General features: G+C 50.8%; 1 protein-coding gene across 1 annotated transcript in view; it reads left to right on the top strand.

Annotated features, from left to right (window-relative positions):
• Window positions 1–24,372, top strand: part of Srrm3 (serine/arginine repetitive matrix 3) — a 63,639-nt gene that overhangs the window by 32,975 nt on the left and 6,292 nt on the right. The window contains exons 4-12 of the mRNA XM_055606043.1: window positions 10,637–10,765; window positions 10,844–10,924; window positions 11,299–11,328; window positions 12,059–12,121; window positions 12,234–12,269; window positions 13,477–13,527; window positions 14,004–14,108; window positions 14,599–14,776; window positions 14,910–15,013. Of these exons, the coding sequence (XP_055462018.1) occupies window positions 10,637–10,765; window positions 10,844–10,924; window positions 11,299–11,328; window positions 12,059–12,121; window positions 12,234–12,269; window positions 13,477–13,527; window positions 14,004–14,108; window positions 14,599–14,776; window positions 14,910–15,013 (777 nt within the window). The remainder of the gene's footprint in view (window positions 1–10,636; window positions 10,766–10,843; window positions 10,925–11,298; window positions 11,329–12,058; window positions 12,122–12,233; window positions 12,270–13,476; window positions 13,528–14,003; window positions 14,109–14,598; window positions 14,777–14,909; window positions 15,014–24,372) is intronic.

Below are 24,372 nucleotides of genomic sequence, written 5' to 3'. Positions count from 1 at the left end.
TGAGCTCAAGTCAGCAGAGCTGGCAGACGCGTGTTTTACCCACAGATTCATCTTGCTGGCCTGTGGGGGGGGAGGGGCATTATCGTGAGTGGTGCAGCCACTGTTACGTTATTCTGTAAATAACTCCTCACTTGTGGTCCTGTAGGCGATACTAGTGAAACACACTGGGTCACCAAAAAAGGCAGCCGTCAGAGGCTTGGAGACGGCTCATCAGTTGAGAGCCAGAACTGCTCTTGTGGATCAGAGTTCTGTTGGCAGCTCCTTGTTGAGTTGCTCACACTGTCTGTAACTCCAATTTTGGGACAGCCAAAGCTCTCTTCTAGTCTCAGGCACCTGCACACATTTGGCATACAGACAGACAGACATACATACATGCACACACATATACACATGAATAAAAATAGCAAATATTTTAAATGGTTTCTGATACAGGGTGATGGTGGTGCACAGCTTTGATTCTGGCGTTTGGGAGGCAGGGGCAGGAGGATCTCTGTGAGTTCAAGGCCAGTCTGATCTACAGAGAAACTTCCAGGGCAGCCAGAGCTATACAGAGAGACCCTGTATATAGGTCTGAGAAAAAAGAGAATAAAGAAAAGAACAGAGTGTGTGTGACATGTATCTTAAGATAGCCTGGAATTTGCTATGTAGTTGAGAATGATCTTAAACTTCTTTTATTAAGTTTATTTTTATTTCTATTTTTTAACAGGTGGGAATAGTAGCACATTGCCTTTAATCCCAGAACTCAGGGGTCAGATGCAGGCAAGGCCAGAGTGGTCTACCTAGTGAGTTCCAGGATAGTCCAGTATCGAGTGAGACCCTATGGAGAGAGAGAGAGAGAGCAAGAGAGAGAGCGAGCATGCACATGCATGAATGAACATGTGCAGATACCACAGAAGCAAGAAGGGAGTGTCAGAGCCCCTAAAACTGGAGTTGCAAGTGATAGTGAGCCATTTGGCGTGAATGCTAGGAACCAAACTCAGGCTCAGTGCAAGAACAGCAAGTGCTCTTAGCCACTAAGTCATCCTTCCCGCCTGAATTCAAGCCTGTGATCCTACTACCTCCACCCCGCTGGGCCTGCAAGTGTGCACCACCACGATGCTAGACAAATGTGTTCAGTTCACTTGGCTTTCATCCCTGCCTGAGAACGGGGTCGTTACTGGTTTTACTTGTGTTCCCTAAGACACTGTAGCCCCCTCAATTTTTGCACAACTTCAGTTTCATCCTTCATGTAGTGAGGGAGTTGAATCAAGGTGTCTATAATGGCATTAACAACACTGGGTGTGATGGTGCATGCTTATAGTCCCAGCACTGGGGAGGCAAGAGGTAGCAGAATCAGAAGATCAGTGCTGTGGGCTGCAGAGACATGAGGTTCTCTGGGGCCTGCTGGCTGTCAGCTTCGCTTCAGGTTCAATGAGAGACCCTGACTCAAGGAAACAAGACAGAGTGATAGAGCAAGACCCTGTTGTCCTCCTTCTACCACCGTGCCCGTGCACGCAGGCACCAACACCCGCCCACACATGTACAACGCACCCCGTGCGCACACGCACCACACACACTCACACATAAAACAGCTCTAAAGGCTTTGATAACAGAACTGCAGCAACTACGCCAAGATGTGCTCGACAGCCTGAAGGCCGGGAGGCTGTCCGTGGTGCTGAATTCAAGCTTGCCGTCCTGGGGCCTGAGGCACACAGCTCAAGGGGAGGAAGGGCTTGCCACTTTCTGGCCACATGCTTTCCTACGGAGCTGGTGGCTGAGCCGGTTTTCACATCTGTCCATGCGTCTGTCAGAATCTCTAAGTCCCAGGTGGACGTGTTGACCTCTGGCCCCCTGCTGGACCACCGCCCCAGCTGTGTGACTGAAGCAGAGCCTCGCCTTCTCTGGCTCTTCACGCCTTTATATTTAAGATGAATATAATGATGCCCACCTCGTAGGCTTCTTAGGCCTGGAGGCTAGCCCAGTGGTAGAGCACTTGCCTAGAATCCCCAGTGAAGGGCTGTATGTAGAGGGCTTAGCTAGAATCCACCTCCCCACCCCCGTAAAGCTCTGAAGGTGTGTGTCTCAGCTAGGAATCTCTTGTGTATCATGAAGGAGGCTCTGGTTTCCATTCCCAGCGAGAGAAACACATAAGTGAATGAAAGTGTGAGGATTACACCTGACTCGCAGCAAATACACATCACTGGTAGGTAGCCACCGCCATCCCCTACAGGACTGCCAACAATACCATATGCTCAACTGTCCTTGACTTATTCCCTTCTTCCTGGATGTCTCTGCCTGCCAACGGTGGGGTCTCCTCCAGACTATAAATCCCCCAAGACCCTGTATTTATGCCCTGGCCTCCAGTCTTGACCTTCCACAGATTATTGACTAGTGTTTTGGGGGCATGGTAGGTAAGTTCTCTACCACAAAAATCTATTTCTACCCCCAAATCTAGAGGCTCTATGGTTAAACAAGAGAAGGTGAGTTAGAGAGCTGGCTCAGCGATTAGGAGCACTTGCTCTTCCAGAGGACTCAGGTTCAATCCTGGCACCCACATGATGGCTCATAGCCATCTCTAAGTCCAGTTCAGGGCATCTGATGACCTTTTCTGACCTCTGCGGGCACCAAGCATGCATATAGCTCACATAGAAACAGGCAGGCAAGACACTCACACATAAAATAAAATAAGTCTAATTTTAAAAAATTTAAACAATGAAGGCAAACTTAGACTGAAGGGGCTCCATGCAGTGAGCCTTTGGGGGGTCATTAAGAGTTCTCGAAAAAAAAAAAAGAGTTCTCGCTGGCTTCACAATGAAGGTAGGATCACCCCTAGAAAGCAGTTCCTCTTTGCCCTTGTGTTAACTGTCTGGTGTGAGTGGTTGCTCCTTGTGACAATCCTCTCTTCAGACTGCCGTCAGAATACTATACTGCTGCCGCGTGTAGAAATGCCCTACAGAAGTCAGAAGCCAGGAGAAGGCTTTTGACAGAAAGCGGAACATTGTTTGGAGGCGTTTCCCTTTAGAAGATGGGTCGCTGGAGTGGGAACACAGTGTTTTTCCTTTCCAGCCCTGTGGTCAAAGTACCTGACACAGACAACTCGGACTGTTTTGATAATGGTATCAGAGGCTTAATTCGTTGTGGGATAGGTGACATACGTCATGGAGTCCAGAAACTGCCAGGAGACAGGAAGGGAGAAGGATGAGAGGACATGTCCATCAAAGGCATGTCCCACAATGACCCAACTTCCTCCAACTGGCCCCACCTCCCAATAGCCTACCTAGTCATAGTTTGATTTTTTGTTTCTGTGTGTGTGTGTCTCTGACTCTCTGTCTCTCTCTCTCTCTGTGTGTGTGTGTGTACGTGTGTGTGTGTGTGCGCGCACCATGGCATGCACATGGAGGACAAATCAATTCTCTCAGCTCTCCATTTGGGCACCAGGGATTGAGCTCAGATCATCTACTTGGCAGCAAGTACGTTTTTTGAGCCTCTCACCAGCCAGGCACTCTGTTTCAAAAACAAAATAAAACAAAAACAAAGAAAGTTTCATGGTTATACAATATAGCGAAGCATTTGGGAAAGCAGGCTTACAGAGGCAGTATTTACAGCTACTTTCTAACACACTGGGAACAAAGTCTAGTCATTTTCTCAACATGTCTAATTTTAGAGGTGGTGTGGCCTCTCTGAACCGCATCCTTTTATCTGTGAGATAGGACTTTTAATGCTGGTCCCCATGTCAAAGGCTTGTTCTGAATACTCGATGATTAAATGAGATAAGTACATGGAAAGTGCTGGAAAGGCTGTCTGGCCCCCACACCAGCAATTGCCATTGTAGACATAGATCAGGGTTTGCCCTGCACTGTGAAGCACGGAAGGAAGAAATGCAGGCCCGGTTCACCCCCACTTCTATCACATCCAAGGCCGGTGTAAGGCCAGGTGGCCTGATGACCCGGGATGGGCAGAAAGAGGAGATCGTTTGTGCAGAAACTACCATGACCCCAGCTCACTCATCTGTTGGTTGAACCAATATGTTCCTGGCTAATGGAAAACAAAGCCAGTTAAGTAACCAGAGTTACTTAACTCTGGTTGGCGATGGATGGCACAGCAGCCATCGAAATGGCTCCTTGGGTAAAGGTGTTTGATATTAAGCCTGATGATATGACTTGGAGCCTTGGGACCCACATAGTGGATAAAGAGGATAAAATCCAGCAAGTCATCCTCTGATTTCTATAGGCACATTGTAACATGCCACACACAGGCATGCATGCACACGCTCACACACGCTCACACACACACACACACACACAGTCTAAATAAATAAATAAGTTTAGTAAAAATTACCCCCAAAAGTCTCTTTTTTAAAAAGTTGGGAAAAATAAATAAATAAAAAGTTGATATGAAGAATAGCCAGTAAGAGGCAATCTTGTATGTGTGAATGCATTTGTGTGTGTGTGTGTGTGTGTGTGTGTGTGTGTGTGTGTACATAGTGTAGGGGCCAGAGATCAACACAGGATATCTTCCTCAATTTCTGTTTACCTTCTTTTTAAAGACAGATTCTCTCCCTCGCCAGGAGCTCACCATTAGGCTAGACTGCTTGGCCAGCACATTTCAAAGACCCTCCCGGCTCTCTCCCTTAATGCTCGAATGACATGAGCAAACCCCTCCACCCAGCTTTTCACATGGGTGCTGGCATTGAACCCAGGTCCTCATGCTTGCACAGGAAGCGGTTTACCAACTGAGCCATCTTCCCATCGCCCCCTCCATTTCTTTGAGAATGAGTTTCATGTAGCCTAGCCTGGCCTCCAATGTGCTGACCTTCAACTCCTGATCCTCCTGCCTTCCCCCTCCCCCAAATGCTGGAATCACAAGCAAGTGTCACTGCATCTGGCTTCAGTATTCCCTTTTACTTCATAGCCAACTGTGTTGGTCACCTCTGTGGCATGAAGACACTCCCAACCTCCCATATCCTTTCCCCTATCCCCCCACCCTTTCCCCTATCTCTATACCATCGACTGCGTAACAAACATGGATTTAAGGGGAAAAAGGGTTAAGTCAGTCTGGTGTCCAGAACATGAGGCCATAGCAACCCAAAGAGGAAAAACTTAAAAGTGGTGGGTGATAATAAATAGGGCCGGGGTGATGGCTGGGTGGGTCAAAGGCTTGCTTCAAAGGTGGGAGGAGCTACATTTGGATTCTCAGCACATAAAAGCTGTGTGCCAGCATGCCTTTGCAAGCTAAGGTGGTAGAAACACGTGGACCCCAGGGCCTTGCTGACCAGCTAGTCTAGGCCCTCTGCTGAGCTCCAGCTTCAGTGACAGGGTCCGCCTCTAAAGCCTGAGGCTGGAGAGATGGCTCAGAGCCTGCTTACTCTTGCAAAGAACCAGGATTCGGCTCCAGCACCCACATGCTGGCTCATGACCACTCATAACTCCAGTTCTGGGGAAGGGTTGTCCAACGCCCTCTTCTGGCCTCTACAGGCATGGTGCACATATACTTACGCAGACAAAACAATCACACACATGAAATAAACTTCTTCAAATAAAGTTGGACGTTATAGAGGAAGGTACCCTGGAGACGGAGCCATCAGAGGGAAAAGGAATAGAGAAAGGGGGAGAAGCAGGGAGCAAGGGGTGCATGAAGGGTGTCAGTGGCCAGCCTACCCGGGCAGTGACAAAGACCAGAAAGGGCCTGCATTAGGCATTGCCCAAAGGGAGCAACTTGATTTTATAATAACCTTCATCACATTTGGGTCTGTATCAACAGGACACTCTCTCCTCCCACCAGCTCACCCACAAGCTACTTGTGATATCCTTACATTTTACAGTTTCGCTAAAGACTGTGTTTTACACATCAGGAATGTGTGTGGCTGGAGAGCTGAGTGGGAGGTGATAGATGCAGAACAAGGGCACATCCACGGAGGGAGACAAGGGCAGCTGGGAGGAAGCCACCGCCTCAGGATGAGGCCGAGCAGACAGGTTTGAATGAAAGGGTGGGGTGGGTGCTTGGTTCTGTGGAGGCGAATGAGCTTATTAGTCTATCTATCACCCCCCAAAAAAACTCCCAATATCTGCGTGGTGGCTCCAAGGCAGTCAGGTCCAGCCTGGTGTTTGCAAGTTGGATCATAGTTATTGTTTTTCAGTGTTAGGGTTTGATTTTAGGGCCTCACGCTAAGGAACAATTTTACCACTGAGCCACACCCCAGCCCCTCACTGGGGGATTCTAGGCAGGGGCTCTACCACTGAGCCACACCCCAGCCCCTCACTGGGAGATTCTAGGCAGGGGCTCTACCACTGAGCCACACCCCAGCCCCTCATTGGTGGATTCTAGGCAGGTGCTCTACCACTGAGCCACACCCTAGCCCCTCATTGGTGGATTCTAGGCAGATGCTCTACCACTGAGCCACACCCTAGCCCCTCATTGGTGGATTCTAGGCAGGTGCTCTACCCCTGAGCCACACCCCCAGCCATTTGTTTGTTTGTTTTTGTTTTGAGGCAGTTTCTCTGTGTAGCAGCTCTGGCTATCTTGGAACTTGATCTGTAGACCAAGCCTCGAACTCACAGGGATCCACCTGCCGCTGCCTCCCCAGTGCCGGGATTAAAGGCGTGTGCCGCCACTGCTCAGTGCCATCTTTTTACTTTTTAGTTTGAGAGTTTCCTCTAAATTTCCAGAGCTGGTCTTGAACTCATTCTGGAGCCCAAGTAGGCCGTGAATTTGTGACCACCCTTCCTGTCTCCTGAGTACTGAGGATAAGAGCTGAGCTCCCTCCCCTTTGGATCCGCCTTGAGACTGACCTCAGGTTTAGCACACCCCATCATTGATAGGTTACGTTTCTCCTTTATCTTTTTGTTTGTTTTTGAGACAGGATCTTTTTATGCAGCTCTTGCTGTCTAGGATCTCACTTTGTAAAAAGACTTTGAACTCACAGAGATCCACTTGCCTCTGCCTTCCATGTGCTGGGATTAGAGGCCTGCGCCACCACACATGGCTCCTTCTTTTGAAAATATAAAATCAGTCTTCCAATTTTACATGAGGTGGAGACTTGGTGGCTTGAAACTGCCTGTGCAGTGCCTCGAATCAAGACCTGGGCCTCACGGGGGATAGAAAAGCCTCTGACACTGACCCACAGACCCAGCCCTTAAACTCTTGTCTTTTTTATTTTTATTTTTTAAGATTTATTTAACTTTTGTCTTTTTTTCTTTTTTAAAAAGGAGGTATTTATTTATTTATTATGTATACAGTGTTCTGGCTGCAGGCCGGAAGAGGGCACCACCATGTGGTTGCTGGGAACTGAACTCAGGACCTTTGGAAGAGCGGCCAGTGCTCTTCACCTCTGAGCCATCTCTCCAGCCCAGGGCTTTTGCCTTTTAAACGAAGAAGAATTTAGTTAGTGATTATTTCAAATGAACAACCTCACAGATGAACTTATGTGTAGATATGTGTGGATATGTGGGTGTGTGCAAGTACCTGCCAAGGACGGAAGAGGGCAGATGGCCTTGGAGTTGAAGTTAGAGGTCATTAACAGTCCCTTGACCCTTGACGTGGTGCTGAAAACCGAACTCTGGTCCTCTGCGAGAGCAGCATACATTCTTCATCACCGAGCTGTCTCTCCAGCCCTGGGGTTTTTGCTTTTGTGTATATGTGCTGTTATATCACCTTGTACATGTGTGTGCACTCGTGTATGCAAGCAGATGCACTCACCCGCATGTGTCGTGTCACCTTGTACATGTGTGTGCATTCAGAAGCAGAGGACAATGGGATGCCCTCCTCTTCCTCCTCTATTTTTTGTTTTTTCGAGACAGGGTTTCTCTGTGTAGCCCTGGCTGTCCCGGAAGCTGCTCTGTAGACCAGGCTGGCCTCGAACTCAGAGATTCCCCCCACCTCTGCTTCCCCAGTGCTGGGATTAAAGACGTGTTCCTCCACGGCTCTCTTGGCTCTACCTGACTTTTACGTGACAGTGTTTCTCTGTACCTGGTACTCAGCACTTCAGTTAGACCAGCCGGAGCCCCAGGGCTCTTCCTGTCTCCAACTCCTACCTCTGGGGTTGTGTGTGTGCTGCCATACCTGGCTTTTTATGTGGGTGCCAGGAATCCAAACTCAAGTCCTAAGGTTGTTCAGTAGGCTATCCCCTGAGCCTGGCCATTTTGTTTCTTACTTTTTATTTCTTTTGAAAGATAGAAAGACAATGGGAGGGGAGTAGAAAATACATATATCACAGCATGTGTGTGGAGGTTCAAGGACAATTTTCAGGAGTCAGTTCTCTCCTTTCACCATGTGGGTTCCGGGGACTGAACTCAGGTCCTTAGGCTTGGAAGCAAATGCCTTTACCCACTGAGCCATTTGTCAGCCGTTAGTTAGCTAGCTAGCTAGTTATTGAGGTAGGGTTTCTGTAGCTAGGTTCAGGCTCACCCTGAACTTGCTATGTAGCCCAGATGATCTCAAGCTTATGATCCTCCTGCCTCCTCTTCCTGAGTGCCAGGATTATAAATGCGTGCCACCATGGCTGCTGTAAAGTCTTTCTTTAGCCCTGTCACCACAGCCAGGCTCCCTTCCCTCCTTTCTTTATGTGCAGCTCCCACATCCCTTCCAGGAAGGGGCCTCTGTGATGCGTAAGCCAGAAGATGCCCCCTGCCAAGTAATCACTGCCTGGTAATGCCCCTGTCACAGACCAGGCCTCTATGTTGGGAGCTTCAGAGGGAGACTCTTACTTAATCCTCTGCTCAAAGACAGGGATTCTCTTTTCTTGTATAGATAAGGTCCCTGAGGGTCAGCTGGCACACTTATTTTAGGATTTAAAACTGTCTTGATAATCCAAAGCTGGTACCCCATTGTGCTGGCCTCCCTCCTCTGTATAGGAAAGGATGAACTATGTGTGTGGGTGGCAGAGAGAAAGAGAGAGAGGTCTTCTCCTCCAGCATAGAAGATTAGGAGAAAGGGGCCACCCCCCTGCAGCCAGGCACTGTGGAGCCAGGTCTCTGGAAAGTCATTTGTAGCTTGTTAAATTGGAAAGAAAAAAAGCAAGCAAGCAAGCAAACAAGACATAAAAAGACAGAAAGAAACCCAGGGCTTCCAAGACGGCATGGAGTAAGAGAGCTTGCGGCTAAGTCCAACAATCTGAGTTTGATCCCCAGTGCACAGGGGAAAAGTAGAGATGTGAAAACAACCTGCGTTCTGACCTCCACACTGACAGTGGCGTGTGTGAGCCCCACTCCCGCACACAAGCAAATAAGTAAATGGTCTTAAAAATATGTTTTAAGTAAAACAGCCTAGTTATTTATTTATTTAAGAATTCTTATGTTGAAGAAGAGGCTCAGAGAGGGGCCTAATCAGGTCCTAGATCACACAGTGGCCAAGGGACAGAGGCCTAGTTCTAAGGACTTGTGTGAAGTCCCTGAGGACAGGACATTAATAAAGCCGGTGCGTCTGCAGCAGAGGATGCCTCGGGCTGGGGGCACTGTCAGGGGAGGGCTAGGAGTAAGGACCGGAAATGGCTGGCTCCTGCTGAGTGGAGAGTTCTGAGATTCTGGGAGGTATGGGGATGGATACAGAGCTGGGGTGGCAGAGAGCTGAGGCCCCAACCCTCCCCCTCAGGCAACAGCGGTGATTGATGAAGACAGCCGGCAGCTGGAGCTTGAAGTGCTGAAGGCCTCTGGAGGCTTCCGAGGGGAGGGAGGGTGAGAGGCTATGAATATTTCAGAGGCTGAGGCCAAGGCTGAAGGAAAAGAGGGAGGGAGGGAAGGAGCAGGAAAATGGGGGCACTCAGGGATCTGGAAAGGCAGGTGTCAGTGATGGGGGAGGGGCCTTTGAAAGAGTAGGGAATCAACTAAGGGAAAGGGGGGTCAGTAGGGCCCCCAGGACAGGACAACGGGGAGGAGTAAGGAGAGGTTCAGTGAATGGGAAGGATCTTACTGTTTTGTTGCTGTTTGAGACAGGCTCTCTTGTAACCCAGGCGGCCTCAAACTCTCTTAAGCATCAGAGAATGGCCTTGAACTCCTGATCCTTCCGCTAACCTCCCAAGCGCTGGATTTATAGGTGTGCCCTACCATCCCAGCAGATGCTGCAGATGGGATCCAGGGCCTCATGAGCGCTAGGCAAGCACCTTGCCAACCCTGCGTTCCCGAGCTTTTGGTTTTGTTTTGTTTTGGTGTGTGCGCGCGTGTTACCTGGAATGGAACCTAGGGACTCTCTATAGGCCGGTGGTATACGCTGAGACCGAAGCCCGTCCCTGGGTAATTTTATGCAAGTACTCTACCTCGAAGCTGCAGCCCTATTCGCTCGCTCACTCACTCATTCACTCACTCACTCACTCACTCACTCACTCACTCACTCACTCACTCACTCATTCTTACCTAGGTTGATCACACAGGCCTTCAACTTGAAAGCTTTCTGCCTCAGCATTCCTAATAGTTGATGTAATAGGCCTGAGTTACAGGCTTGGGTTTTCTTTCTCTTTTGCAAAGCACTGTTTTCAGAGTTTGGGTTCCTCAGATCTTCCTCAGACCCTCCAGGGCTGCTGTTGGCCCCCTGGTCTGCAAGCACAGGCCCCTCTCCCCAGCCGCAGACAAGCCGGGGCATCAGGCTGGGCCAAAGCAACGTGCCCAGGCTGCAGCAGCGGGAAGGCCACCCTCGAAGGCGGCTGGGCAGCGTCTGTGTCTCTCCGTAGTGTGGCAGAGACCCCGCGGCGGATGGAGGGCTTGGAGCCGGGCCTGGAGTACCCGCCCTTCGATGAGGACGACGGCCCTGTGGATTGCGACTGCCCGGTCGCCTGCTACCGCGGGCACCGGGGGTACAGGTGAGCGGCCGCCACGGCGGAGGGGAGGGCAACGCGGGGCCGCCTCCCTCACCGTCCCTGCTGCCCCTTCTCGCCCAGGACCAAGCACTGGTCCAGCAGCTCCGTCTCGCCCCCTCCCAAGAAGAAGAAGAAAAAGAAAGGCAGTCATCGGAGGAGCCGGTGAGAGCGCCGCATGTCCCTAGGGAGAGAGACGGGAGGGGCCTTGGGCTGCCCATCTTGGGCACACTTGGGACACAGAGGCTACTCTTGGGATCTGCGAATTTAAACCCGCCCCCTCTCTGTCTTGCAGCGGAACCCCCTCCACCTTAGTCCCGCCCACTCGTTTAGCCCCGCCCCACTCCCGCTCCCACTAGGTAGTCCTATCCTCCCAGGGTTCAGGAAACACCATCCCAATTGTGTGTGTTCCTGAGAAGGGAGCCATTGCCGGGCCTCAACTACAACCCCCCCCCCGACATTTGTGTCCCCTCCCTGAGGCACACGCTGGGACCACTAGCTAACCGGTTCTTGTGTCTGTCCTTTCTCTCTGGCATCAGCAAAAAGCGGAGACTAGAGTCAGAATGCAGGTCAGTGATGGAGGGGACAGGAAAGGGAGTGGGGCTGGGGCCAGGGCGGGGGCACCTGTGGGTTGGAAAGAACCCAAGGCCACTTCCAGAGACAAGGCCTGGCACCTCAGGGGTTGGGCTCTCTGGTGCCAGTGTTTGTATACCCAGCCCAGAAATCCCAAGGGCTGGAGATAGTTCAGCCTTGGTGAGTTCACTTAATGCAAGGCCCTGGGTTCTATCTCCAGCATGGTAAGAAAACAAGACCCAAGAAAGCCATTTCCCTTCCCCTAAACATGATTGGGGGCACATTCTTGTGACCCAACACTTGAGTGTAAGGCTAGCCTGGGCTACATGGCAAGACCTTTCCCCAAACAAACAAACAAAATTTAAAAACCAAGCAAACCACATAAAGGATATGAAGATATCGCTGCGTGCGTGCCTGGAAAGCATAAGGGCCTAAGTGTGACCCCTGGAACACACACACACACTGACACGCACACAGACACATACACAGACACACACACACAGACACACACACACATGAAAGGAAAAAGGTGACTGAAGGGACAGGCAATGGCAGCAAGTTTAGGAGTCTCAACACTGACCCATTGCTTTAGATCGTTCTATACAAGGGGCTTCAGGCTTTGTAGCTTGGGGCCCCTTCCCAGCTTCTGTGCCCCACGCCCCTTCAGCCATGCCCATCCTCTCCCCTCCACCCCCAGCTCACTAGTGCCCACCCCTGTGTCCACAGCTGTGGGAGCACCTCTCCCCTCCGCAAGAAGAAGAAGGCTGTGAAGAAGCACCGTCGAGATAGGTACTTTGCCCTCTCCACCCACTCCCGCCCCCACGGCCTGCCTCGGTCCCTGGGCTCCAGGTGGACGGTGCTCCTTGGTGGCCGTTCCCAGAGAGGCTTTATCACCCCACAGGTCTGAATCTGGGTCCCGAAGGAAGAGACGGTACAGGTGAGCTGTGCCTTCCTGGGCGGTACACAGAGGTTGCCGGTCTCCCTTAGGGAGCAAAGCCCAGAAGGGGGGGTCCCCGAGTCCAGGCTGGCCCGTCCTCCACTCCAAAGACTCTTTCACTGATGCAAATGGGGCTGGAAGACAGGTAAGCTGAGAACTGCTTTTAGCCTTTGCCTGACTCCAGTCAGCTCCCATGAAAAGCCTCAAGAACTTCCAGAAAGAACTGCAAGTCCTGTGTCCGGAGAGTGGTGTCCGGAGGTGCCCTCTTTGAAGACGGAAGCGACAGGACCCTGAGTGGCAGGGAAAGGGGCATCGCAGGCCAAAGCATGTCTGTGACCTGGGGTGGCTCGGGGTAGAAGACAGGGTGGCCAGGCTGTGGCTAAGGTGGAATTTCTGGCCTACAGGTTGCTAGCCTGTGCAGGCCTGACTGTCAGGCCATGGTGCTGGCCTCAGGGGTGACTGGAGGAAAGGGGGACCCAGGCAGTAACTAGGAGGGATTTAAAGATATAAGCCAGTTGCACCCTCCCGCAGCCCTGAGCAGGTGCAGTCTCCAGGCCCTTCCCTCGGTGGAATTTACCAAAAGCCTTTTGTTTAGAAAAGCCTAAACAACTCCCCCATTCTATCCTTTCTGTTTTTCCCAATTTCCCAGTTCTGTCCTCCCTCCGTCCTTCCCTCCCAAGATAGATGGGGAGCGTGTACCTCTGCTGCCCCCTAGTGGCCACCATCCTATGTACAGCCCCTTTGACCAGGACAAGACCTGAGCCATTACTGCTTCATCAGCTTCCTGATGAAACTGAAGCCCAAAGCAAGCTGTGCCCTCCTCCCCGAGTCCTTTCGTCGTTTTCCCCTTGGAGGAAGTACATTAGGTGTTTGTTATATTTGTTCAGGATTTGGTGGCATCGGAGGGGGGGTATATAATGCGGGATTATACAATGTTTATATTGAAGACAGAAGGTGACAGACGGCATGGCTCGTGGCAGAACTCCTGCTTTCCTGTACCCCGGCACCACATGCCTACACGCCCTTCTTCACGAAACCTGGCTGTACCCTGTGGAGTGAGATGGGCTGGTCCCTCTCAGCCAGGGAGGTTCAGGCCTAAGCGAAGAGCAAACCGGAGTTGCGCGTCTGAGCTCGGCGGGGCGCCAACACGCCACTGTCACTCTTGGGCCAGCTTGCTGTACTCAGATTCAGTCTCTGCTTCCTGCAGATCTCAAAGCCTCAAGGGCAAAAGGAAAGAGAAAAACAAAGAGCGCAAGAGGTAAGCCCGCCCTCCGGTCTCCCCTCCCCAAACCTGGCCTGTGGCTCCCCAGCACCAACCTCTTCAATCTACTTAAAGCCAAAAAGGGTAGCTGCTAGACGGACAAGTTTTCAGGGGAAGCCCTGTGAGCAGTGGCCACTTGTAGGCCCCTTGCCACCCATGCCTCCTTTCTGCCCTCTGACCCTTTCACCCACGCCTCTCCATCCCAAGAAGACTAGGTGAGAGATGAGCCGGCCTTTGGAAGTTGGGGCTATCTCCAGGCAATGGCGCTTTCCCCTAACTCTCAGAGGTGACTTTGGAGACCCCAGCCCCAGCCCCAGCCCCATGCTGGTGATTTTTATAGGTGCTGGGGCTGGGGCTGACCCCACAGGGACCCGACTCAGTTACCTACACTAAATCCCTGAGGTCAGGCCCGGCTGCACCATGGTCACGGCAAATAAGGCTTCCCCTTCCGGCCCTCCCCTTGCCCACACCAGGCCTCACACCGAGTCTCCAGGCCGAAGGTCTCACCACCACAGCAGCGCCAGTTCCCACAGCCCCTCGGTGTCCTCCCACGACAGCGACTCCGGATCTCCCAGCAGGTAGGCTGACCCTGGGCTCACTCAGAAGGGAAACTCCGGGCTGGCCCCCGGGGCTGCATAATCCACCTCTGCAATCCCAGCACTTTAGAGATGGGGGGAATCAGAAATTCAAGGTCATTCTAGACTAGATGTGGAGTTGAAAGCCAACCTGAGCTGCAGGAGACCCTGTCTCAAAAAAAAAAAAAAAAAAAATATATATATATATATATATATATATATATATATATATATATATATATATATATATAAACTCAAGGTGGGGGTGGGGGGCGAAGACAATGTTGCGTCCCTAAGGGCTGAGGTGCTGCGCCTGTGCGCCTCAGTTCAAGCAAACTGGTGTCCGCCTGGAGAAAGAGCATAAATGGGAAGTCGAGGCAGGGCAGGGCGGGCTCGCTCGGGTTGCTCTCGTCGTGAAAGCGCGAGTCGGGAACCAGGTCGCCTGCAGAGGGGGCGTCCCACGCCGGCTCCCCGCATCCCTCCGCTCCCCCAGGCTGAGCCCCAAACATCGCGACGACGGGCGGAAGACGGGCAGCCAGCGATCCAGCGGGAGCCGGTCGCCCTCCGCCTCGGGCGGCAGCGGATGGGGGTCGCCCCAGCAGAACGGAGGCAGCAAGCAGCGAAGCGGAACGCACGGGGGCCGCCCCGGTTCGGCGCACAGCCCGCCCGATGTACGTAGGCTTGGCTTTGCGGAGGGGTCGCCGCGCCGCTCGCGCGGGCCGCGCAGGGTGGGGCCGGGTAGCCGGAGGGGCGGGGCCGCGATGGGTCGCTGGGAGACCCCACAGATGCTCTCTCCTTTCCCAGCCTTCCGACCTGCCCTCCCCAAGGGGCGTCGGGTGCCAGGAGTCGCCTGGATTGCTCGGTTGGATGTCGGTTGGCTGCTGTTCCCACCTGGGCGTGGTGGTCTGGTGAGGGGGGTGGGCACTTGGCAGAGTGACGGTCAGAGGAGGTCTGACCTTTAGGGATAGCTGGGGTACGCCGCCGCTGGGGGTGAACGGAGGTTTCTTGCCAACTGTAACTACCTGTAAACACCGTAGTCAGGAACCAGAGAGAAGTGACTCAAACTCCAGAGCGATACCAACGCCCTTACCCCCTCACTGAGTCTTTCCCTCCCTTAACCCCTTCCGTTAGTCCTTCCCATCTCTCTCGGGACCCTGCAGTGTGCTTCTTTGGTACTTGGCCCCAGCGCTTGGACCGTATCTCGAACCTGGCAGCCTCACTCCGCAGGCTTGTCATTACTGAGACAACATTCCTACTGCCGCCAGGGCGTCCCCACCCAGCCTCAGAGGGACAGAATTCCCTCCAGACCTGCAGGCAGGTGAGGGCGTCGTAGGAGATGAACACGAGATCGGTCTGTCTGTCAGTCAGAGCGCGAGGTTGAGATCTCTCAGTGAGGGAGTGCCGCAGAGCTGACAGGGCCACTGGGTGTGCTCAAGAGGCCTCATCCCAGTAGGGACCTGCCCCTCCTCAGACCTCAGGTCCCAGCAGCCAACACGAAACCCCTACTTGTCAGTTTCCTTTTGAGTTTTTATTTTTTCGGTTGTTTTCTTTCACTCCCTTCCGTTCCTGGAGTCCTCTTCCTCCTGTGGTGTCAGGGAGGAAGGTGAAGGGAGGCAGGCGCAGAGCTTTCGTTCTCAGAATGTCTATGGAAGAACCTGCCTCTAGACTGTCCTGTCTGGAAAGACTACCAGGTTCTTGGCCTAGTGCCTGGGGCTGTGGTTAGGCCACAGTTCAGAAGGACGCTGGTGTCTCTTGGATCTGTCTGGGGAATGGGAGAGGGGACAAATGGATATCTTACAGCAGCCCGCGGGGGCTGGAATTGATGTGCTAACCTAAAAAGAAGAGTGGCCATTCCCAAACTTCCTGGGCACCAAGACCTACCAGCACAGTTCCCCATCTGTGTGGTGCCTAGCTTCTTGCAAGATCTTCTTGCAAAGTCTCCTTTGAGACCCCAAAACACAGACTTTTTTGTTTTTCCAAACCAGGGCTGAAAGTAGGCCCTGTTCCATTTCTGTTCCCTTCTGTGGGGTCTTGGAAATCTGAGTAACTTCCTTCCATGTACACTGTCCATCCCAAGGGTCCTGTAAACAAAATGGCTACAGCAGCCAGCCCTGGGCAAGTACTGACAAAATGGCAACAGTAACTAGATGGCTTGTGTGGCAGCCAGCAGTAGGTCTAGGAAACACTTTGTAGCTCCTGTCCCAGAACAGGACTCCATTTTCACAAGGCCAAGGAGTTTTCCAAGAACACTGTTTACTCTTATCACAAAAGCTATCACCAAGCGCAGCTCTGAATCCTCTCTCTCACCCTTGCATCCTGCACAATCTGAGACTTTGAACAACCTGGGTCTCCAACCTACACGATCCTCTCTTTAACAAAAAACGAAAAAGAAAACAAAACACCTCTGATGGGGGTTTGGGGGTGGTGTTAAAAAGACTAGTTCTTGGTACCCAGAAAGGTGAGATGGGGGAGGGCTGGGGTGTCAATAGCCTTTACTATTTCAAAAAAGAAATTGTCTGTGGGCATAAATACTGGGGGTAGGAATTTAAGACACTATCTTGAAGAAAAAGAGAGAGAAAGAAATGGGGGGGGGGGAAAAGAGAGAAGCTCAACATTTTTTTAACCCCGCCTATGTCTTTGTTTGTTTTTTAGCCTCCCATTTGAAACGTGGTAATACTATAATTCCATATCTTGTTTAGCTGAGGGTGGGGGAGTTTATGTAATTTTTTTCCTATTATTTTGGTTTTTGTTTGTGTTTCCTTTTTATTTATTTTAAAAAGTTTTTGTAATGTAATGAAATGCAAGCTATCTTTATGGATTTGTTTTGGGTTTTTTTTTTTTTTCTTTTTTCTCTCTTCTGTGTTCTAGAACTTTGCTTTTGTGTCTGTTACTGTGGAAGCCTTTCTTCTAATGCAGAGCTGGTGTTTGAATTTCAAGTCTACGTTAGTCATACCCATATCTTTATATATTTTCTTCTCTTGTGATCAGAATTTAAAAGGAAACACAACTGCAAGTAAAAAATAGCAGCCATATCACAACACCTGCTGAGTAAGAAGGGGCAGTTAAGCCCTCTTGTTAACCCCAGGGAACACACTGGAATCATCTCATTTTAAATGAGTAACACTGGTATTTGTGTCCACAGGGGACCTTGCAAGAAGCTAGGCACCACACAGGAAGGGACTTGTCCTGTGTTAATAACAGTGCTGTGGAAGGGCAGGAGAAGCCAGTATCAGGCCCCACCTCAGAGACAGAGGCAGGCAGAGCTCTGAGTTCGAGGCCAGCCTGGTCTACAGAGCGAGTTCTGGGACAGCCAGGGCTACACAGAGAAACCCTGTCTCAGAAAAAAGAAAGCCTGGAGGGGTCTGAAAGTTTTCCAAACTAGGCATTGTAGACTAGAGAAAAACACTGTTCTAGTTTGGTGACAAGCCATTGGGTATCTCTATTCAAATAATAATAATAGTGTGTGTGTGTGCGTGTGTGTGCGTGTGTGTGTGTGTGTGTGTATGTATATAGATACTCCATCTGAAAAATACAACCAGGCCTGGTGATGTCCACTTGTAATCCTAGCACTTGGAAGGCTGACAAAAGAGGATCACAAGATCAAGGCCAGCCAAGGTCACTCTTGGTAACATAGTCTGAGAAAGAAAAAAAAAATCAAAAGTAAAAGCAAAAGGAGAGCTTGGGATGTAGCTCAGCAGCAGAGCGCTGGCCTACTGTGTGCAAGGTCCTGCATTCAGCCCGTAGCACTATAGAAAAAAAGCAAGACATATGGATGGAGCTGAGTTGGCAGTATTTGCCTAGTGTGCACAATGCCTTGGATTTTTTCTCTAGGACCAGGTGAAATCCAGCATGGCTGTGTACACTTGGAATCCCTGCATCTGAGCGGTAGATGCAGGAGAATCGTGTATTTGAGGTCAGCCTCAACATCCTATTAAGTTCAAGGCTAGCCTGAGCTGTGTGAGTCTCTGTCTCAAAAAGCAGATAAACAAAATGATCATCTGATCTGAGAGGCAAGATCCGTCTTTCAAGTTGAACTCGTGGTTGATTTTCCTTTTAAACATGCAGGTCCTCTTCCACCCTCTCCATCCTTCCCACTGGCCTCACTTAAACAGCCTCCCTCTTGTTTGACCTTTCTGTTCCCTCCCTCCCTCCCTCCCTCTCTGCCTGTTTTTCCTTTCCATCTCTCTCCTCCTGACTTGGGCTTCTTCCCTAAGCTACCTGCCCATTTTCTATCTACCCTGTGGTTTCTGCATTCATTAGCTGCTGCATGCATGCCCTCTGGGGAGTTTGCCATGTAAAGAATTAAGGAAAGCGTGGCTACTGGAGCCTGTGGTTAAAGATTTGTAAATAAAGAAATAGATAAATAATGAATCTACCAGGGGTGGCTGACAAGTGGCCTTTCTGTCCCTGAGGGTGGCACCCAAAAGCCATAGGACAGGCTGTTTCCTCCTCTGCTGGCTCAGGGCAGGGCTCCATTTGGGAGTCGCCACTGTCCCACATTCCCTGTGCAGAGACGGTCGCATCCATGCCCCGACTTGTGAGAAGCTGGGATGCCAGCTGTGTGCCCGCTCTCTACCGCTCATCTCAGAGAAGTCTGGCCAACCTGCTTAGTCTGAACTCAGTCTCTCTCTCTCCTCTCCCCTCCACTTAGCTCTAAGTTGGTTTGATTTTTATTTTCTCTTTTCTCTCTTTCTTTAACTAACCTTTTATTTGCACTTTCTCCAAACTCAGCCACCACTGAACTATCTGTCCCCTGGCTCACGGTTTGGTTTCCTTCACTCTCCCTCCCGAACCTCTGATGACTTTGCAGGTTCATCTTCCCTCCTTCCCGTCTCCCCTGCCTCTGCTTCTTCCTCTTCACCTCCTGATCCAGCCCCAAGCCCTCCTCCACTCTTCCTCATTATCATTTTATTGGCTGAATGCAATTGTGTGTGGTTTGACATTCAACCTTGTGTCTCTTCCTGTACTGGGTGCTTGCAATGAGGCCAATTTGATTGCTACTGTTTGGAATGGTTGCCGAACCCTTCCTCCTTGCCAGCTAGCTTCTAGCTAGGGGCTTTGGTCACACAGACTCCAGTCCTCCAGGCCCCACCGAGACTGTAATCATTAGAAGGGTGGCCTGGAAGAACCTCTTGGCTCCAGATCTGGAAGGAAGTTCTGGCTCAGGGTCAAGTTCAAAGTTAAGTCCCATTGCTCCTTGGGGGCTGACTATACCAGGCTGAACTCTAGACTTAGACAAGTCCTTTCACAACAGGACAATGGAGCTCAGAGGTGCAAGCTTCGGGGGCTGGGACCCCAGTGGGCATTAACACCATGGAGAATCACAGCTCTGGGACTTATAGGTAATGATGGGGTGACCTCAGAGGGTCTGGGGCAGGCCAGGGCAGGAGCGAGGCGCTGAGAACTTACCCGGCCAAGACTCTCCAGGGTGATATTCAGAATGGTATAAAATCTTAGAGGCTCCGCCACGTCCCCAGTGTCCTTCCTGCTTCCGAGTTTCTGAGTTTGAGCAGTTTAATGGTAACCCTTGGTGCAGAACAATCCAGAAGAGACAGTTGATAATGGCCAGAGTGACTCTAGAATGAGCATTGTATATATCACATGAGATTTTGTGATTGCCGCTCCAGTGCCCAACTAGCTGTATGGAAAGTGGCAGAGGCAGGAGTGGGTCCTTGGGACCATCTCCTCACCTTTTTCCTACCCAGTAGCCATTGTGAGGTCTCGGCAACCCTCCATCTTCAACTTTGGAAAGGAAAGAGTTAGATACTTTTCCCACACTTATCCCAGGAAGGGTCAGGACAGTTCACTCCTCAGAACACTCTGTCTTGAACAATGCTTGCTGGGAGGGAGATGACAACATCGTTCTTCAAAAGGGAGGAAGGTGTTGCGTGTCTAAAGGGGAGAAGGGTTCCAGCCTGAGGACTCGGGGGCTCCACCCTTCAAGTTTTCCTGGATCCCAATAAAGGGCAGACACAGTGAGACAGAGGCAAGCAGGCATCAGTCCTAGGTGCACAGAGGACACAAAGGCAAACCACTCCAGACGGTTTCTTGTCTTTATCCCCTTTCTCTATCCTTCAACTGTTTTTCTCCTTGACCCTCAAATTTTTTCTATATTGGGGGGGGGAGGGGAAGATGTCAGTAGCAAAGCCAAGAAAATAACATAGTGCTGGCTTCACAAACATGAGGACCTGAGTTCAAGCCCCAGAACCCACAGTAGAAAGCCAAAGATGGCAATTTGTGCTTCTAATCCTAGATCTGGGAAGGCAGCAGCCGAAATATCTCTAGGGCTTGCTCATCAGCCAACCTGGCTTAAGTGACCAGCCCTGGCTCCTCGAAAAAGCTCAGTGAGTAAAGGTGCTTGCTTGCCACCAAGCCTAGTGGCCTGAGTTCAATTCCTGGGGCTTACACAGTAGAAAGAGAAAACCAGCCACCTCAGGTTGTCTTCTACATGTGCGCGCACACACACACACACAAATGTAACTTAAGACATATAAATGCTAACAATAAAATTAAAAAGGTGGCTGGCTCCTAGAGAATGATTACCCAAGAATAATGTCTGGCCTCCATATGCACACACATACAAATGCACCTCCACACATAAACACAAACACACATACACCCAATGTGAGAGAAAAAAAAAAGGAAGGAAGGAAGGAAGGAAGGAAGAAAGGAAGGAAGGAAGGAAGGAAAGAAAGTCCATAAGCCCTGGATTTCACTCAACCCCTAGGAAGAATGAGGCCAGCCAAGTGGAGGATGAGCACAGCCTCTGACAGGATCATGGCGACCTTTTCTTGGCAGTTTCTGGAGGGATGAGACCTTCTCCAAGGACTCCCTGACAGCACCTTCATTCCCATCTTCTGCCATCCTGGGCTTCAGGGAGCCCTCTCCATTTGACCCTAGGCCTTCTTCCCCTGCTCTGATCCTTTTAGTCTGTCAGGGGACATATAGGGCTAATCCTTTTCTAGGCCAACTCAACTAAGGTTCTAGTAGCCCCCATTTTATCAGTGGGGAATCGGGGTCCACTTAGGATGAGACTTAGCTAAGTTCCCATAATCAACTTGAATTGGCTCAAGGGGTTCTTCCTGGGCTGGGGTGAGATCAGTAGTCTCAAAAGGGATCAGAGAAAAGTGATGGGGACCTGAGACTTCAAGACATACTAGGTAGGAAGCCACCATCTTGGTTTGGGCCTCATTGGCTGGGGACAAAAACATATTGAGGGTGTTCAGCTATCTAATCAGACCATTTCCATTCCTGATATTCTACCCCAGTTCCAGTGTGAGACAGTGGGAAGTCAAGATGGCTTTGCATGGGTCTGGGAATGTAGCTCAGTCACCAGTGTTTGCCTAGCATGCATGAAGCGTTGGGTTATAAGACAACTCACCAGGTGTGGTGGCGCAAGCACCCAGGGAGGCGGAGGCAGGCAGATCTCTGTGAGTTCAAGGCCAGCTGGTCTACAAAGCAAGTCCAGGACAGCCAGGGATACACAGAGAAACTGTCTCTAAAAAGAAAAGAACAAAGACAACTAAGACAAACAACTGATAAACCAGGCATGGTGGTTCATGTCTATAACCATGGCACTCATGGAGGTGGAGACAGGCAGAGCAGAAGTTCAATGTATGACAAAATGTGATGGCGATGGTGGCATGGCTGTTGTGGAGGTAAACAGCCATCTTTTTAGTTAAAAAATTTAAAGTTTAAGGTCAGCTGGGCTTGGTGCTGTAATCCCAGCACTTGGGAGGTAGAGGCAGGTGGATCCCTATGAGTTTGAGGCCAGCCTGGTGTACAAAGCAAGTCCAGGACAGCCAAGGCTACACAGCCAAACCCTGTCTGTCTCTCTCAAAAGAAGTTCAAGGTCAACTTTGGCTACATACTGAGTCCTAACTGAGCTTCATGGAATTGTGTTAGAAGTGCCAGAGGGAGGGGCTGGATTGCAGCTCAGTGCCAGAGCAGCGTGCCAGCACACATGAGGCCTGGGTTCAGTCTCTTGTACTGAAGAGGAAAAAAGGTGGGAGTGGGTTCCTTCATATCTGACTTGATCTTTCTCCTTGACCCTGTTCCTTGCATCAAGTCGGCGCTCTGGCTGGTTTCGATCCCAGTATGCAGTCCTTCATGACTGGCCTTGCTGCCTCCCCTGCGCAGAGCAGCCTTAAAGGAGGGGCCCATGGTGGCCCTGGATTGCGAGTTAGCACGCATTTGTCCCTAAGGCTCCCTTCCCTGATACTTCTGTTTACTCGACAAGCTGACCACCCTGGCACAGGATGCCTTTGAAGATCCTAGAGACATTCTTTTTCATTTGCCTCCTAGAAGGAAATTCAGTGAGAAAACCTTGGTACAGACTGGGACTGTGAGGTGTTCCCTGTCTGCTGAGGGTGGGTGGAGAGCTGAGGGTTCCCCTGGGGAAGCCTTTTATGAATGAAAGTACCTTTACAACAACCAGCCTCAGCTGGGCATAGCGTAGCATAGCTGGCACTAATCCAGCACTTGGGATGCAGAGGCAGAAGGCTTCAGGAGTGTAAAGTCATCTTTAGCTACACAGAGAATTTGAGGCCGGCCTAGGCTACATGAGACCCTGTCTAAGTTTTGGTTGTTTGGTTGTTTGTTTGTTTGTTTGTTTGTTTTTAAATGGGGCTGGGGATATGCTCAGTCAGTAGAGTGCTTTCGAAGCATGTATGCATGAAGCCCTGGGTTTGAACCCCAGCACTGCATAAAAACACCTATGATCCCAGCACTCAGACGGTGAATCAGAACTTCAACTAGGTCAGGAGTCCAGGCCAGCCTCAGCGACATGAGACCTTGTCCAAAATAAACCAGAACTCAGCGTCCAGTTTGCCTCGACTGAGCTGGTCTGTAAGTGAAGGCTGCTTAGTGGGATGACTGCTAGATCATACCCGCTCTGGCCATCTATGCCTGCTGCTGCTTTGGGAGAAAGATCAGCTCCCCTAGGAGAAGTCTTCATGGCCGCACTGACTCCGTCAGCTAGTGCTCATTGATTGCTTTAGCCACCAATCACAAACTGACTTTACATTTCCAGCAATGAGGCCCACTCTGAGCTTTAGTTCTTTGTGGGCTCTATGCAGGCCTGAGGAGAGGTCGGTGCCCCTGATTACCTCTGTCAGAGACAGCCAGGCCCAGCAAAAATCATGCTTTCTTATCGGTGATAGCAAGGCCCCTGAAAGAGTCAAAGAGGCAGCTGAATGGACTCAGCTCAGACCCCTTCTGCCACCTGGACCTCCCCGATTGGCCCTTAGTAGAGCCAGTTCTTCCTCAGCTAATACTATTAAGGATGTATTGTCCTGCTTTGTGCTAAAAATTGAGATTATGCCCAACAGTGGCGATACATGCCTGTATCTCAGCATTCAGGACACTGAAGCAAGAGGATCTCAAGCCCAAGGCTATACAGTAAGACCTTGTCTAGAAACAAAACAAGCTGGACATGTGGTGTGCTTTCGTAATCCCAGCACGAAAGAGGTGACATCTGTAGAATCATGAGTCTAAGGACATCTTGGGCTGCATATTGACTTCTAGTTTCTCCAGGCCAGCCTGTGCTACATGAGGTCCAGGCAAGAAAAAGAAAGGAGCTGGGGGGGGGGCACACACCTTTAGTCCCAGCACTCAAGAGGCAGAGGCAGGCAGCCTGGCATACAGAGGAAGTTCCAGGACAGTCAGGGCTACACAAAGAAACCTTGTCTCCAGAAAAAAAGAAAGGAAGGAAGGAAGGAAGGAAGGAAGGAAGGAAGGAAGGAAGGAAGGAAGGAAGGAAAAGAAAGAAAGAAGGGAAGACAGACTCTTGCACACATACCTTAGTCACAGCATCGGGAGGTTGAAGCAAGCGGATCTCAAGGCTAGCCAATGCTACAAAGTACATAATGAGATTCTGTCTCAAGCAAGCAAACCTGAGGTTATGGACAGCAGTCTGGCCGGGCAGCGATTGTGGAAGTGTCAAGGACAGGCCAGTAAGCAGAATAGTGGCAAGAACAGTAACATCAGCTCTTACAAGGTTGGGGCCCAAGGTCAGGAGGGTCTTTCTGTGGAGGGAAGGGTGGGGAGGCTGGGGAGGGCACAACCAGAGAATCCTGGACTATTTACCCCGGAAGACACTTTGGGAAGCCAAAACCAAACCCTCACTGTGCGGGTGGGCAAACCTGAGGCCTAGACTGGGGAAATTAACTTGTCCAGGGCCCCGTGGTGCTGAGGTAGCAGCAGGCTAGTTCCCAGCCAGGACCTTGGATCCTGCAGGTTCCCTTTCTGGTCCTAACTCAACTCTTGG

This window comes from Psammomys obesus, unplaced genomic scaffold, assembly GCF_907164565.1.
Source record: "Psammomys obesus unplaced genomic scaffold, mPsaObe1.curated_primary_1811, whole genome shotgun sequence".
In the NCBI taxonomy this organism is placed as follows: domain Eukaryota; kingdom Metazoa; phylum Chordata; class Mammalia; order Rodentia; family Muridae; genus Psammomys; species Psammomys obesus.
Note: the sequence above shows the minus strand (reverse complement) of the source record. Positions and strands in the feature narration are given on the sequence as shown.